We start from the raw sequence: 15809 nt of genomic DNA, 5'->3' as shown, positions 1-15809 counted from the left end.
GATTAAAAGTAAGGGCAGAAATTGATAGAACGAATTATACATTATGGATTAGGATTAAATATTCTCTCCGTAGACGCTGCAGCTGCGAACTTGAATTATGTAAAATTGCGACAGTTAGAGAGTCTGGCAAGCTTGTTAAGAACATTGTCATGGTCTTGTAATCACCTCTGTTGCTTACGCCCCGTTCCCTACATTGGATCATGGGAATGTAATCCTTAGTGAGCTGGCCAGTTTTAGTTAGAAAGTGCCCTTAATTATTTAAAAATCGTCCTTAAATAGCCCCCAAAATTAACTTTCTTCTAATCAAAACGATCCATCAAATCACCATGCATGACAGTGCAAAATCACGCTTTTATCCCAACTCCAAACTCTAAGTGGTCAATTCTATCATAGATATGAGTTCATACATCTGTGCGTACTAGGAAATTTTTCGCTATATAAACGTCAGAAAGAAATTACAAATTCATTCGGTGTTCAAGTGTCTAACATTCCACTTCTTACTTACATTTTAGCAAATATGAAGCTGGTACGTTAAAACAAATATAATTAAGATATGTGAATTTAATAAGTTAATTATCTGAGTTTGATGTTAAAAGTGATTTGAGTGAAAGTTTCTGTTGGCTTTTGGAAACGGTTTGTGGTCCTGTGTAGAAAGTTGAAAGAGATCATTAGTGAACATGCAATTTTTGGATCACGGATTTAAGTGATCCAGGATTTAAAGGAAGAGGGTGTTAAAAGGGTGTTGGTGGAAAAAGCATTAACATCAGAAGACTTTTTTTATTATCTTAAGAGGATCTTTCTTTTTTCTACACACCATAACGCATCCATTATTGATGATGTTAAAGAGCTACCCATCAAACTTTTATATTATTAACATCAGTGACAATTCAACGTTGCTTTGTGCTGTTATGTTTTCCTACCATACAAGCACTATTGTAAGATCCTCCGTCACCTCAAATATAACCCTAATAACCTAATTACCTTCTCAGATCGCCCCCATCACCGCAGCTCTCATCGCCGCCGCATCAGCAGGCCAGGTCTTCACGGGCCACTCCTCAGAGCACTACGCCCAATCAGCTGAACAATACCAGTCAGGGTTGGAACACCAGCAGCTGGGGCTCTACTCTGAGGCTCCAGCTCCTCAGTCCTACTCAGGCCATGAGGCTTCGTATTCCGCCAGGCCTGCTGGAAAGAAGACTGCTAAGATCCTGAGTTACAACGCGGAGAATAATGGACACCAGTACCAGTATAATTATGAGACTGATAATGGTAAGTTTTAAGCACTTTAGGACGTTTGTCCGTTAAAGTGATTCAATCCAATGATTTCCATTGACTTTAAAGCTTTGAAATTTGAATAAGAACATTGTTGGTATTAAATGCAGCTATAGGTGAACTCTAAAAATATTTGCTATAGTAGCATAGATTCTATGTATACCAGTGATTAGAGGGACAATGAAAGTAATTTTGAAGTTACTGTATGATTTGGTTGATTTCCACGCTCAAAACGTAGTTAAAGTGGCAAAATGCAAAATTCTGCCTACGAAATTAGTAGTTCACTTTTAAAAATCTCTTATTGATAGTTGAACATAAAGGTACAATATCATACAATATTCACAAATCCTTTCACCCAATTTTCCAGGAATTAAAGCCGAGGAAGCCGGCCAAACCTCAGAGCATGGCACCGTATCCCACGGCGCGTACTCCTACAAGGGTGATGATGGCCAGACCTACACCGTGACTTACACTGCTGATGAGCATGGCTTCCATCCCCAGGGAGCTCACCTCCCCACCCCCCCTCCTATCCCTGAAGAGATCCAGAAGAGCTTGGAGCAGAATGCCAAGGATGAAGCCGCTGGTGTATTTGATGATGGTAAGGAAAATTATAATAAGTTTTTTATTTATTCACCACTTAATGCACTGGAAGATTTTAGTCACGTTTAGTCAAATTAACACAATGTACAATTTACTTACTACAATGTGACTGAAGCATAACTCCTTATCAATACATAGCTTCAGATGTGTTTTTTATGCTTAATCCATAAACCGATTTAAACTGTTGTTTTCATAAGGTAATATTTTCAAAACTAATATTTCTACCAATAGCGCCATCTATGACATTCAGTTTGAACTATCAACAAAAGATTAGATGAACGTAGTCTTCGCGGCAACCTTCTAATAAAAGTATATCGATCCAATATACAACAACTTTTGAAAAGTTCCACTGTGTTTTTCTCAATAGCAAAGTTGCATTTCTGTACGTTTTATTAATGGAATCATTAAAAACAAATTCTTAAAAGTTATATTTTTCATTTTCAGGTAAATACAAAGAACAATCCGGTCACAAAATGACTGAAGGTTACCAGCAGTACGACGCCAGTTATCAGTCCCTTGGCTACCAAGCTCCATCATCTCACAGTTCGGGAGCTGAACTGTCCTACCAGATTCCCTCAGGACACGCTTCTGGCGCCGACTTGGCTTACCATGCTCAATTGACCCAGGCTCTCTCGGGACACTCTGGCGCCCAACTTTCCTACCAGGCTCCTTCTAGTCACGGCTCCAACGCTCAGTTGTACCAAGCTCAGTCAGCTCACTCATCCAACGCTCAATTAGCTTACCACGCTCCATCAGGTCTTGGGTCTAGCGCTCAACTGTCATCTCACGCTCCTCAAGGATTTTCTTTGAGCGGTTTCGTTCCTTCAGGGCACTCTTCTAACGCTCAATTGTCTTACAACCCTCACTCGGGTCACGCCTATTCGGGACATGCTTTGGGCGCCGAGTTGGCTTACCGTGGTCATCATTAAGTAGTGTACCTAGATTGAATAGTGAAAATTACAGTGAATGATGGAATGTGTGCGTGTGTGTGTTGAAGTGCAATAAAATGAAATTGGTTTTCTGAATAGTTACTATTGTACCTGAATGTTATACCGGTTTAAAGATTAATCGATTATTTTTTTGTGGAAAACTGGGAATTGACATGTTCAAAACAGGATTGCGACCGTAAAATAGATGGCATTAAGTTGATGAATCAATTGAAAGAAAAACAATATTCTGAAATGTACTCATAACTATATCATGACATGACAAAAAACTGCTATATAAGTCAAAAAGATTCATCAAACGTCAATCAATCTGTCAAAATGGCGGCTTGACACATACCGCTGTCAATGAAGTCATAATCTTTCAATTGACCTGTCAGATTACATAAATTGATATAGCAATACACATTGGCGAATTTCTTACTACTTTGTTAGAATGTATGAAATAAAACTAACATTGTATATGATCCAAACTACCTTCATATTTCTAAATAGTTAAAGTCATAGGATTTGCAATTTTATGTCAGAGCTTTTTGTCTTATTGAATGGCTGGCTATCCATGACCAATGTTTAAATCCTAGTAATAGTCAATTTAATGGGTTTAGGAATCCGATGTCTAAATTATATTGTTATGTTTTTGTTTCATTGTGAAATAAATGTTTTTATTGATATTATGGCGGCTTTGTTTTATTGAACTTTACTCTTAGACGATCTTTTCGTGATAAGTTTTTATCATTCAGCTACTACATGCAGCCTTATAAACTGATGTTAAAATTATGCACTTAAAATATCTTGCTGTTGAGTGCAGTTTTATTGTCACCCCGGCTCTGGAAAAAGTCACTTATTCTCTCTCTTCATTTAATTGAAATTGATTTAATTACTAACCGTAACATCTCAACAAACCAACAAAAAGACAGATGCTGTTCTTAACCTATAGTTACGAACAATTAGACATGATTATTATTTAAAGTGATATTTTAATTTTTGTCTCGTTAATTTGAGACAATCGTCCACTGATGCTACTAACCACATGGTCCTAACATTTATGCTACGCCCTGACCTTGCAAAGTAGAGAGGAACCGTTACCCCACTACACTAGATAATATTACGTACAAACATTGCTAAAATCAATAAAATTAGCGCCTGACAAACACTCACTAATCAGACGCATCCTCTAACAATGTCATGATGTAACTTTAGTGCTGAAGTGACAATCACTGCTTATAGATTTCAGAAGATATACGCTCAGTTAACATTTTATTTTACTGCGCTTTCATTGATTAAGTTATTAATTTTGCAATAATTTAATTTTGACTTTATGTTTTGATTTAAATTACTTACATAGACATAATTATGTGAATCTGATCTGTAGATTGAAATGGGTTCGGCCACCTGTCTTCGCCACTTCCCGTAATTAGTAGCTTTTAAAACTGCAATTTTCATTGTGCTTCATTTTTAACAGCGATCAAAATGTAGCATAATTTAAACTTCCAAAAAATTAGGACGTACAAACTCTTACAACTTTGGACGTAGTGAGTATCCAGAAATAGGACTCAAGATCAAATTCAACCCAGCGTATTTCTAAACGATCATGCTAGTTAGCCTTACAACTGATGGTAACAATCATTAACATAACTAAGCACACAACCATCCCATACCCAATTAAGCCGAAACACACCTAAAACAATAATAATCCAATGACGTAATTCCATTACACACAATTACAACCCACTAGTCCTATTGTAGTACGGTAGACTGCATCAGTGTACACATCAGTGGTAACTGTCATGCACCTTAACTCAATAGTGATAAGTACGATTTTCCTATAAAACTATTACCACTAACCTAAAGTTGACTGTATATTCCAGGTTCGTCCAACAAGTTTGCTCCGCTTTGACCTACTGACATTCACACCTCGGCCTCGGGCATCGCAAGAAAAAAGAGCGGAATTGATGTGATTTATCTAATATTGGGCAAGGTTTAGAAATTATTAGTAATGTATTTTAATTTGGCCTTGGGATTTAGATTTGGTGTGGATTAAATTGTTTCGTTTTGAGGAAGTGGAAAAGGTAGTGGTTGTTGTTTTTTGCTGTGTATGATTGGATTAAGTTGGTAACGATTTTATTTAGGCAGTCGTTTACGTTACATACATTTAATGTGTTATTTCTAACTCTTCTTTAAAAAAATTATACTCTTCTTAAAAAAAAGGATAAGAAACAGCAATATTTTGAATACCTGGGCATTTGATTGTCATAATAATTAGTTATCTTTAGTTAATATAGATCAGGTGGCATAGGTTTTGGCCATTCAAGGGGAATTTAATGAAAATTGAAATTAAAACAATAAAAAAGGTAGACAGAGGGAAGATAGGACGGAAAGATTTTTTCACTCCCTTGTGGGCGTTTATTTACACACGTGCATAAAAGCTAATTTGTCCCAGACAAGTGCAAATCTCTCGGCACAAAGCAGAACAAACTCATTGATACCTGCAAGGACATGATTACGTTTCCATTATACGATCTGTTGGGAGCTGCGTGGATAGCTGATTACTCATCAAACTATTGTTATGACTTGTGAGACTGTCATTTGTCAGAATTTGACATTTATGAGTTGTAATACAGGTGGAAAGGTGCCGATAACTTTGAGCTTTTTGTTTATAAGTACTTGAGGTTATAAGAAATCTATATTTATTTATTATTTTGTAAACGTTTTTCTTTTCTTATTCCAGTTTCGGCAAATGTTTTGGTAAACCTAGTTTAGGAAACTTCTTCGCTAAATGATTAGTTCTACGAATTTTAAATTAGGTCTGGTATCATTTCTCGGACCTCCGATTCTTTGTTCGAATACTGAATCTGAGGACCTTTTTTTTTTTTTTTTTTTAGCGACGTAAAATCATCAAATGACCCCTCCCGCTGTGGGTTAGCAGCGGTAAGGGAGTGTCAGACTCTTACTGACTAAAATCGTCGTGTTCCGTCATAGGCCTTTTATGTACCAGGGCCGCGGTATCTCTTTCGAACAACCCGCAGCCCCGGCAGGCCTTGGCCCTGCTGGGCCCCGCTGGGGTTGCTGACATCTCTTTGAGGAGCGCGTGGAACAACGCGCGCCGTCGACACGGGTCTGTCGTCTAGAAAGACAGAGGGACGATGAGCCACCCGAACTCACCGCCCACAGACCCACGCCTACGGTGGCCGGGAGTCATCTCGCGACACCCGGCGCCCATGGTGTCTACCTGGTCCAGCGCGGCGGCCGGGATGAGAGGTGCGAACTCTCTGGCGTTCCGCCTCCTCCTTCTCGAGCATGACCGCTTCGCAGAAGGAGGCGACGGCATCCCATTCCCTCTCGCCCCGGACCATGGCCTGAACCAGGGCCGGACGCGAGAGGTCGCCGCCGCCCAAAGCCTCGACGAGGACCCGGCGGTGCCCTTCCCATGCGGGGCACACCTGGACTGTGTGGTCCACCGTGTCCTCGGGGCTGTCCGCACAATGGTGACACCCGGGCGCCTCCTCACGACCGATGCGGTGCAGGTACCTCCCGAAACAACCGTGTCCGGTGAGGACCTGCGTCATGCGGTACGTGAGGGCGCCGTGACTCCTCCCGAGCCACTCCTCAAAGAGGGGACTTACCGCCACGATGGTGGCGTGCCCTGCACTGGGTTGCGACAGTCGCTCCCTCCAGGCCACCATGAGATCGCGCCGGAGCTCCGCCCGCTGCGCGACAACTTGCCGCGGCAACGGGGTTTCTCCCCGGCGCTGAGCCTCCTCGCGCCAGTCGTACAGGCGCAAGAAGACCCTCGCCTCCAGATCCCACGGTGGCAGTCCAGCAAGTAGGCCAGCTGCTTCGCGGGAAATCGTGCGGTACCCCCGGATTAGCCTAATGGCTATCACCCTTTGGGGCACGTTCAGGTAGTGTACAGCCCGCGGCCGTACCGAACGTGCCCATACCGGGGCCCCGTAAAGGGCCATGGACCGCAAGACTCCCGCGTAGAGTTTACGGCAGGGGGCGTTTGGGCCTCCCAGGTTGGGCAGGAGCCGCTTGAAGGCAGCACCTGTCTTCTCCAGTTTGGGGCCCAAACGTCGGAAATGTTCGACGAAGTTCCACCGGCCGTCGAGGACGAGTCCTAGGTACTTCATCGCCCTCTCGACGCCGATGGTAACCCCCCCCACCGTGACCTGGGAGCCTGAAGGTGGCGCGTTCCGAAGCCCATGAAAGCACATGGCCTCGGATTTGTGCAAGGCCACCTCCAGGCCCAGCAGCTGGATCCTCTCGATGACTGTCGCAACCCCGCGCGTCATTATGTCGGCCGCCTCCTGGTGCGACCTCCCTTGTGCCAGAACCAGCGTGTCGTCAGCGTAGCAGACCACGCTGACGCCGCTAGGGAGGTCGGCGCGCAGCACCCAGTCGTAGCCGATGTTCCACAAGAGCGGCCCCAGTACCGACCCCTGCGGAACACCGCACGACATTTCTCGCCGGTTCCATTCCCCGTTGTGACCAGGGTAGATGATGGACCTATCCGACAGATAGGCCTCGACCACGCGACGAAGGTAGGTCGGCACCCGGTGATACCGGAGTGCCTCCCTAATGCAACTCCAGGGAAGGGTGTTGAAGGCGTTGGCGATGTCAAGAGACACCGCCAAGACGACCCCCCCCCGGGACACAGCATCCCCCGTCGTGAGAGCTCTCACGCGCATGATGGCGTCCACCGTTGAGCGCCCCTTGCGGAAACCAAACTGGTGGTCCGCAAGGTCCGGCCCTATCCCCCCAAGGTGCGCGACGAGGCGGTGTGCGACAACTCGCTCAAAGAGCTTGCCCACCTCGTCGAGCAACACGATAGGCCGGTATGCGGACGGAGAGTCCGCAGGGCGCCCCGGCTTCCGTATGAGGACCAGTTTCCCTGTCTTCCAACGAAGTGGGAACTGGCCCCTCTCCAAGCATGCGCTGAGAAGCCCTCTAAGTCGAGGCCCGAGAGCCTCAAGGGCCAGGACCCAGGCCTTGCCAGGCAGGCCGTCAGGCCCTGGGGCGGTGTTTTTGGCTTTCAGCCTAGCCACCGCCACTCTCAGGTCCACCCCAGTCACCTCGGGGACATCGTCGTCGTCGGAAGTGTGGTCCGTCGTTGACACCGCGGGTTGCAGAGACATGGGCGGGGGAGAGTGTTCCCCGCGCGAAGGGAACAGAGCGCTCACCACCTCCTCCACCAGCTGAGGCCGAAGACTCTGGGTCAGCGGGGGGGCCCATGGGCGGAGCTTGCCCCGCACCATTTTGTACGGGCGCCCCCACGGGTCCCTGTCCAGAGACCCCAGCAGCTCCGCATTGGCCACCTCCTTGGCCTGGATGATGGCCAATTGGAGGGCGGTCTTCGCAGCTCTGTATCCCTCGTACAGCTCTGCTTCCCTGGCTTCTGCATCCGGAGGGCGGATGCGCAGCCTGCGGTGTCTGGTGTACAGGTGCCTCGCAGCGACGCACGCCTCTCGAAGGGCGGCGATCTCGCGAGACCACCAGTACACCTGGCGTCGGGCGCGTCCTGGCGGGGCTCGGGGCATGGCCACGTCACAAATCTCGGACATGGTCTCCCGGAACCACTCCGCCTCGTCGTTGATGTCGGCGGGCCTGTCCGGTGATGACACCCAGGCCTGCATGACTGAGGCTTCCAGGAGAAGCTCCCGGTCCAGGTGCCTCAGCGCCCAACGTGGACCACTCGGGGTCTGCAGGACCGGCGCGCTAGGGTTCTGGGCGGAGACGTCAAACCGGATGTACCGGTGATCGGAGTAGGTCTCCACCCTCTCCTCCACGCGCCAGTCAAAGACACGCGGCAGCAGAGCGGGGCTGGCGAACGAGATGTCCACCACTGACTCGCCCCGCATCCGTACACACGTGGGGACAGAACCCCGATTGAGGACGACCAGGCCTGCTTCCAGCGCCCAGTCCTCCACCATCCTACCCCGTGCATCTGTGCGTCGGGAACCCCAGGCCAAGTTCTTGGCGTTGAAGTCCCCTAACACTATCACGGGGAGGGAATAACTTCCGACGACGACGGACAACTCCAGGAGGGAGTTGTGGAACTCAGCGAGAGTTCGGCTCGGGGAGAAGTACACCCCCACGACGACTATCTCCCCGAACCGTGCTGCGACGCAACCCCTTCCACTCTTCACCCCTTCGAGGGAAGGAGTACCAGCGGCGGCCGACGATATGATGGTCACTGAGCCGCTAAGGTCCTTAACCCAGTCATCCCTGGGAAGGACAAAGTACGGCTCAGCGACCACGGCGATGTTGATCGACCACTGCGCCATGCTTTGGAGCAACAGATCCTGGGCACGGGCGCAGTGGTTGATGTTCGCCTGGAGGAAGCGTAATGGAGCCAGACTAGCACTCCATCACGTCTTCCTCCTCTAGAGACGCCGAGACGGGCGCTGCGACAGCAGCAGTGGCGACGTTGGCAGCGGCGGCAGCGTTGGAGGCGGCGGCGGCCCCAGGAGCTGCGGTGGTGGCCACTGCGGAGGTGGTGGTGGTGGCGGCGACGGACGGCCGGCCCTTGCCCCTACTCTTGGTCTTGGCGGGTGGGGCACAGGACTTGCTCCCCGCCCGGTGTTCGGCCGGCTTGCCAGCAGCCGCGCATGCAGTGCAGTGCGGCGCGGCACTACAAGCCACGGCCTTGTGACCGGGCTGACCGCAGCGGAAGCAGAGGGCGCTGCGGTCGACCTCCGAGGTGCAACGGACACCCACATGATGCCCGACGTGGCATCGGAAGCACCTCAGCGGTCGGGGGTCAAGCAGCTTGACCTGCGCCGACACCCAGCCAACCAGCAATCTTCGGCCGTCGACGATGCTCTTGGCCGCCGTCACGGGGCAGCTCACCGTGATGGTGCACGTGCCCCTGAAGTCGGGACGTATGGTGCCCGCCTTCACTTCGTCGGCAGAGCACCCACCCGTCCTAGCGACGGCGGCCACCACCTCCTCCGCAGTAACTGAGTCGTCCAGGCCCATGATGCGCAGATCCGCGCACTTGTGGGGCCTGGAGACTCGGGCATCGTCCGCACTTATGGACGCCCTGAGCCTCTCGGCTAGAGCGTCTGCGGCGGGCCCACTGGCCGCTCCTGGGACCTCCAGCATTCGGGCGCCCGTTGCGGTCACCCTGAGCCGGAGGCCGGAGGTGATACCCAGCTCCTGCAGGTTCACCGCCTCCTTTGCTTGGGCGAGCACGTCGCGGTACGACACGCCCCTTTTGACCGCGTCCGGCTGTAGTGTGACTACTACAGCCGCGGTCTTGGGGGCGCGGAGCTGCGCCGCGGCGGCTCGCTGTCTGCGCCGCTGTTTTTGGGCCTTCTTTTTGGCCGCTTTGGCCGCCCTCCGTCTCTTTTTGTTTTCCCCCACCACCTGCCACTCGGACTGAGTGGCAGGGGAGGTAGGGGCCGCAGATGGATTCGGCTTCGGAGGGCGTTTCGCCACTGGTGCCGACGACGGAACCGGTGCTGGTGTTGGCACCGGGGTCCTCTGCGCCTGGACCGTTGTTGCGGCCTTGGGCTTTGGCTGTGCAGCCGCCTTCCTGGGCGGCCCGCTCGGCGCCGCCACAGGTGGCTTGTTCGGCGGTCCCCTTCTGGGCGGGGGTGCCGCTGCAGCCGCAGCCGCATAAGAGGCCCTTTGGGCCGCTGGGGGCTTCGGCGCCGCGAGGGGAGGCCGTAGGACCCTGCCCTCCAGGACGGAGAAGCGGGCCTGGAAGGCCGCCATCTCCTGCCGGACCAGGGCCAGTACCTGGCTCTCCACCGGGGAGGGCTGCGGCCGCTGCGAAGTGGTCCCGCTGCGTTCGGCCTCCTGCTCTCTTATCTTCCTCAGGTCCGCCCGTAGACTCCTGTTCTCCTCCAGGAGCGAGTTCAGGGCGGCCGTGAGGCGAGCCACTTCCTCTTGCAGCTTGGCCAGATCGCTCTTTGGAGCCTGGCCGAAGCTTGCTTCGGCTGCCGCAATTATTGTGGCCGAGGCCGAATCAATCGCCTTCCGCTTGCTGGTCCCGAGACGCTTTTGGGACACGCCCTTGAACGCGGCCGCCACCGTCTTGGCGAAATTGGCCCTCCGCTCCTGGTCAGAGCCGACGGCCGCCGAGTCCTCCTCGGAGGAGCTCTGTTGAGCTGCTCCTCCCTTGTCTTTGGGCGCCTCAGCGACCCTCCCCTTCTCCGGCCTCCGGTCGGCCTTTTTGGCCGGGGCCCCGCGGCCGCAGGAGGAAGACCCCAAGTCGTCCTTCTTCCTCTTTAGGAAGGCATCGACTCGGTGGTCCTTCTTACTTTGGGGGACCCTAAGGTCTCCCGCTGCTCCATCGCTGGACGCGGACTCGGAGTCCGAGTCCTCGTCCCACTCCCTTTCATCGTCTTTATGAATCTGAGGACCTGAAGTTTTTTCTATTGACCATGCCTTTAGAAAATCTCGTGCTGTTGGTGAAATAATAAGCCTCGCCTACATATTTATTTCATTGACTGTTATTTACTCATAAGTAGTTACTATTTACCACAGTTTTTCCTTTTACAGGTAAATAGTAGGCAAGTAATATGTCAGTGCGTCCTCAATATATTCTCATAATATAGGCGCATGCCAGACATAAGGAAAGCAAAAGTATTTACGATGCTATCAAGGTAAGAGTTAGTCATCTGATCTATTGTTGTAAAGGAATTTATTAGTTGGCAACCTGCAAGGTGAAAAGAAGGTGTACCTACATGAAGGTAAATTTATATGTATTGTTATAATTCTTGTAGTGGGAATCAAAAGAAATCTTGTAGGTTGAATGTAAGGAAATCTTTGGGAAATGTAAAAACGAATTCACTCTAGGGGATTTTATTGGTGATGTCGCATCGAATACAAATCAATTGAAAACTACCAGTGCTTTTACACTGGCGGATTTGTGGAAAGGCTGAGAAAATATTCTAAAATTGTAGGTATAAACACAATATTTTTAATTTTGATGAAATTATGTCACTTTGACATTTAGGTAAGTAAACTATTCTAACTTTAAAGTTATTAACTATCTATGATATTCATTAAAATTAAAATCATTAGTTTGCGAGAAGTGACTGTGTGATTATAAGAAACCTGTAATTAACAATGATATCAATCTATTAATAAAGTTCAATCAGATTTTATTTCATGTTAGTTACTTAGGATGGTAAAATAATTACTAAAGTTGAATATATTTTTAAGACCAAAAGTATATTTAATATTGTTTGTTTATTCAGATTAAAAAAAAAACTAAAAACACCACTAGAATAGTCATATCAATACCAAAATTATATACATTGTTATCTAGTTGTTTAATTTCAAAACTTTTTACAAAAAAAATAAACCTACTTCCAAAAACACTAAAAAGTTAAAAAATAACTAATTAGGTGCATCGGCCTACAAGTCGGTGTCTAATGGATGTTACTAAGTTAATTTTGCCACCGACTTGTAGGCCGATGCACCTAATTAGTTATTTTTTAACTTTTTAGTGTTTTTGGAAGTCGGTTTAATTTTTTTGTAAAAAAGTTTTTTATTTACAGCTTTTCAGTGATACGAATAGTTGTCACTATCCATATAAGTGGAAAGTTCTCATCAATACAAAGAATATAAGCCCAAATACGAGGTATTTTACATAATCAGTTGTCGAGTTCCCTCGACCTTCTCTGGTCTCCATCATTAGGTCAGCTTCAAACCTTCACTGTTGAATAGTGCTTTCAGGCATACACCTGAGTGGCAAGTTTTTACCCTATGTATGCCTACAACTTTCGAAGGTTGCCCTCGATTTCTTAGGGTTTTCACCATCAGATCTTGACCTGATGACTATGGGACCAACTGGCAGCTATTCCGCGTCGAACAAAAAAGAATCACGTAAATCGGTCTATAAACCTCGGAGTAATCGATGTACATACATAGAAAAAAAAAAACATACCGGCCGAATTGAGAACCTCCTCCTTTTTGGGAAGTCGGTTAATGAAAGCGGGTAAGCCGTTCACACACACAAGTGTAGCATACCCACTATCGTTTTAAAAAACATCTTATAATTTGAATGCACTATTAGAGATACTTGTACCTCTTGATAATAACATTAAACCTATCACCAAAGGCCACACGCCAAGCCAGAGGGCAAGCTAGTGCCAATAACGATTAGTCAAGTAAATTGTTTAATTAAAACCGACAGATGCTATCATTTTGTATGAATCCATCCTCTCTTAGATACTAGTCGTATTATGTATGAGTAAAATTATTAATCTAGAGATAAATTAAAGGCGATTTGTAGCTTACTAATGTTGAGAAATTTATTTGAAATCATAAGATTTTTTTGAAATCATAAGATTTTTTTGAAATCATAAGATTTTTTTGAAATCATAAGATTTTTTTTTACTATACTTGAAGGTTTGGTAACCATATTTATTTACTTATTTTTCATAAACAAGCGTAAAGTGATAATGGTGGAAAGAAAATTAAAAAAAAAAAATCCTCCGATTTCAGTGAGGCTGCAGTTGAATTTTTTTTTTTTCAAAATAATGTTGGTGGTCCTGTCTGTTCATAGTTTATATTATGTCTAGCTGACAATTTCAAACAAGTCAAATGATAACGAAATTATTATCCGACCGCACAAAATAAAGCGAGGTTATGCCATAATCATCATTAATCAAATTTTACGCAAATTCGCACGGCTCTTGCAAATACTGAATTTTGAGAAGATTTTTTTTCTAGCTTTTTTGAAAGACACTGTGCTCTTTATTATTCTGTTTTGAAATCCAAATTTCTTGTTGGTAAACCTGAACACAAAACAGTACTTTTTCGACGCGGTTTCATTTGTAGGTATTATCATCTACATAGATTTTTCCAAAATTGTTTTGGGATCGGCTTTCAATCAAACCAGTGGTAGACATGGAATCATTGTCGCACCATTTTCCAGTTGTTAAGACATAAAAACAAAATAATAAGTTCACTGAAAAACTGAAAATCCATTATGAAGTTCCAGACTCATATCTTTCAACTCCATCATCAGATCAGTTCGACAGTTCCATGTTGTCAGTCCATATTGTATTGTCATCAAAACTACATACATATGCCAATTTTCATGACCCTAAGATGGTTAGTTATCTTACATTCCATTACATAGCTACATATTTATTCCATTACATTACATAGCAGAAGCACGTTAAAAACTACAAACAAACTAGCATTTGTTTTCAAAGGATATCAGATGCTAAGTCCGCGATACACTTACAATTGACCTTTAGTCCCTTAAGGCCTTGATCTTCATTAGACCTTTAGCATGAAGACCAGTATCTGATGTTTAGTTTTATTGCTGAACTTAGATGCGCACGTGACTTTGCTTGTGTCATTTGTGCAGTGATTTATTTGTAGTATTGTTTATTTTGCTGAATCGTTACGCAGTACTTAACGACAATAAAAATAATTAATTAAATCGTTATACGAATTTCCCGTTATTAGAGGGATATAATTTTACTTTGAAAGAAAATCAGACGAAATTATATTGTGTTTTTTAAACAGTTGTTATGGCTAGCTACATCATGTGGTAGTACTTATCGTCATGTAAAAATTATTATCTCTCTAGATTTTTGGTAGTATTGTGTAGACTGATAGTCGATTTCACAGTATTGAAAATACTAGAATGATGACTTTTTCCAACTACTTAGAAAACGTCAGTTTGCTTATTTACTTACAATATAGGCTACTAAAGTAAACCCAAAGTATATGGATATAAGTTTGTATCAAATTCAAAATTTATCCTTTTCGTATACCTCGCTACATGATTCACGAACATCCAAACAGACAAATAGTCAGACTATACATCAGTACAGAACAAAACTATGTCTTAACTTAGTACAGGAATGTGACCTTTCACAAGCTATTACCTGCAAACGTTATTGTTACATGCCTCATCGCTTTGTCTCTACTGAAGGCCATCAAACTATTTAGTGGCAAAAAATAATAAATACATTTTTGAGTGCCTGTGTAGGCTTTTTGAGGAGTTTGTGGTTAAGTTAATAAAAAAAATCAATATAATAAAAGGCATATAGGTAGGTCAATAGGTCAGACAGGAGGTTAAGCAATGCTAGGCGCGGTCAGACTGTAGCAGGTGACCATGTACCTATGTATGATTTCCTTCGTGTTTCAGAATAGTTTTTGTAGTTCCCACCTGTCATTTCTTCGTCAGAAACTAGAATGTCTGATAAACAGTCTTACCAACGGTTACCTGGGTAACTGGATTGAGGACATCAGATAGGCAGTCGCTCCATGTAAAACACTGGTACGTCAGTGGTAAGTATCTGGTTATACTTAAACGTGACCCTAACATTATGTAGTTAGGAAAAGACTAGGCACATGTAGGCTATTGAAAAAAGCGATTCTTTCAAAGATTTATTAGCATCAGTAACAAGTTTCTGCCTACGCTTTTAGATGCAATCATATTTTATCTTACATAATGCACATTGCCTACTTGTCTAGCCTATGGCACTTAGGAAATAATGTAGCTTTCTATTAGAAAAAAATAATTATGAAATTGGCCTTATAACTCGAGATATTATCTAATGTTGGGTACTTTATTATACATTACGATATTAATATTTACATATGACGGTGATTACTTTTAATTGGATCATTTATTGGTATTAGAGAGTCATTCTTTTGATTATTAATTGCTATTTAGCTATAATTAAGAATCAAACGAACTTACCTGGTGAAGTTTGATTCCAATTATGCGAGGGTCTCAACCGAAGACGATTACATTTTACTTGCAGCATTACATGATATGATGCTATCTTCGTCACACCTTTAAAGCTATAATATCTAAAAAAAAAGAAACCTGTATCTTCTGTCTCACTCCCCCCTACTCCCGAGTGCGCGCGCCACTGCTTGTCATTATTTAGAGTACTTTTTGTGTTATTGCAAATATTTATTTTTTATTTTTCTGGGTAGGGTGGGATGGGATGTAATCGTCTTCGGTTGAGACCCTCGCATAATTGGAATCAAACTTCACCAGGTAAG

The 15809-nt window shown here is 45.4% G+C and overlaps 1 protein-coding gene across 1 annotated transcript; it reads left to right on the top strand.

Moving 5' to 3' along the window:
* The first annotated feature begins 471 nt into the window (after positions 1-471).
* On the top strand, positions 472-3425 carry LOC124638568 (filaggrin-2-like). Its single transcript, XM_047175583.1, has 4 exons — positions 472-526; positions 990-1269; positions 1640-1870; positions 2317-3425. Exons 1-4 carry the CDS (start codon positions 518-520, stop codon positions 2799-2801), a joined length of 1005 nt encoding a protein of 334 aa, XP_047031539.1. The 5' UTR covers positions 472-517; the 3' UTR covers positions 2802-3425.
* The last annotated feature ends 12384 nt before the right edge of the window (positions 3426-15809 follow it).

The sequence above is a fragment of the Helicoverpa zea genome, chromosome 17 (assembly GCF_022581195.2).
Source record: "Helicoverpa zea isolate HzStark_Cry1AcR chromosome 17, ilHelZeax1.1, whole genome shotgun sequence".
NCBI lineage: Eukaryota > Metazoa > Arthropoda > Insecta > Lepidoptera > Noctuidae > Helicoverpa > Helicoverpa zea.
This window is presented reverse-complemented; position numbering and strand designations above follow the sequence as displayed.

Excerpts from the sequence above, each read along its gene's own strand:
- LOC124638568 (XM_047175583.1), top strand. Across the intron at positions 1,270-1,639 it reads TAATTATGAGACTGATAATG|GAATTAAAGCCGAGGAAGCC; the intron begins GTAAGTTTTAAG and ends CCAATTTTCCAG. Across the intron at positions 1,871-2,316 it reads CGCTGGTGTATTTGATGATG|GTAAATACAAAGAACAATCC; the intron begins GTAAGGAAAATT and ends TTTCATTTTCAG.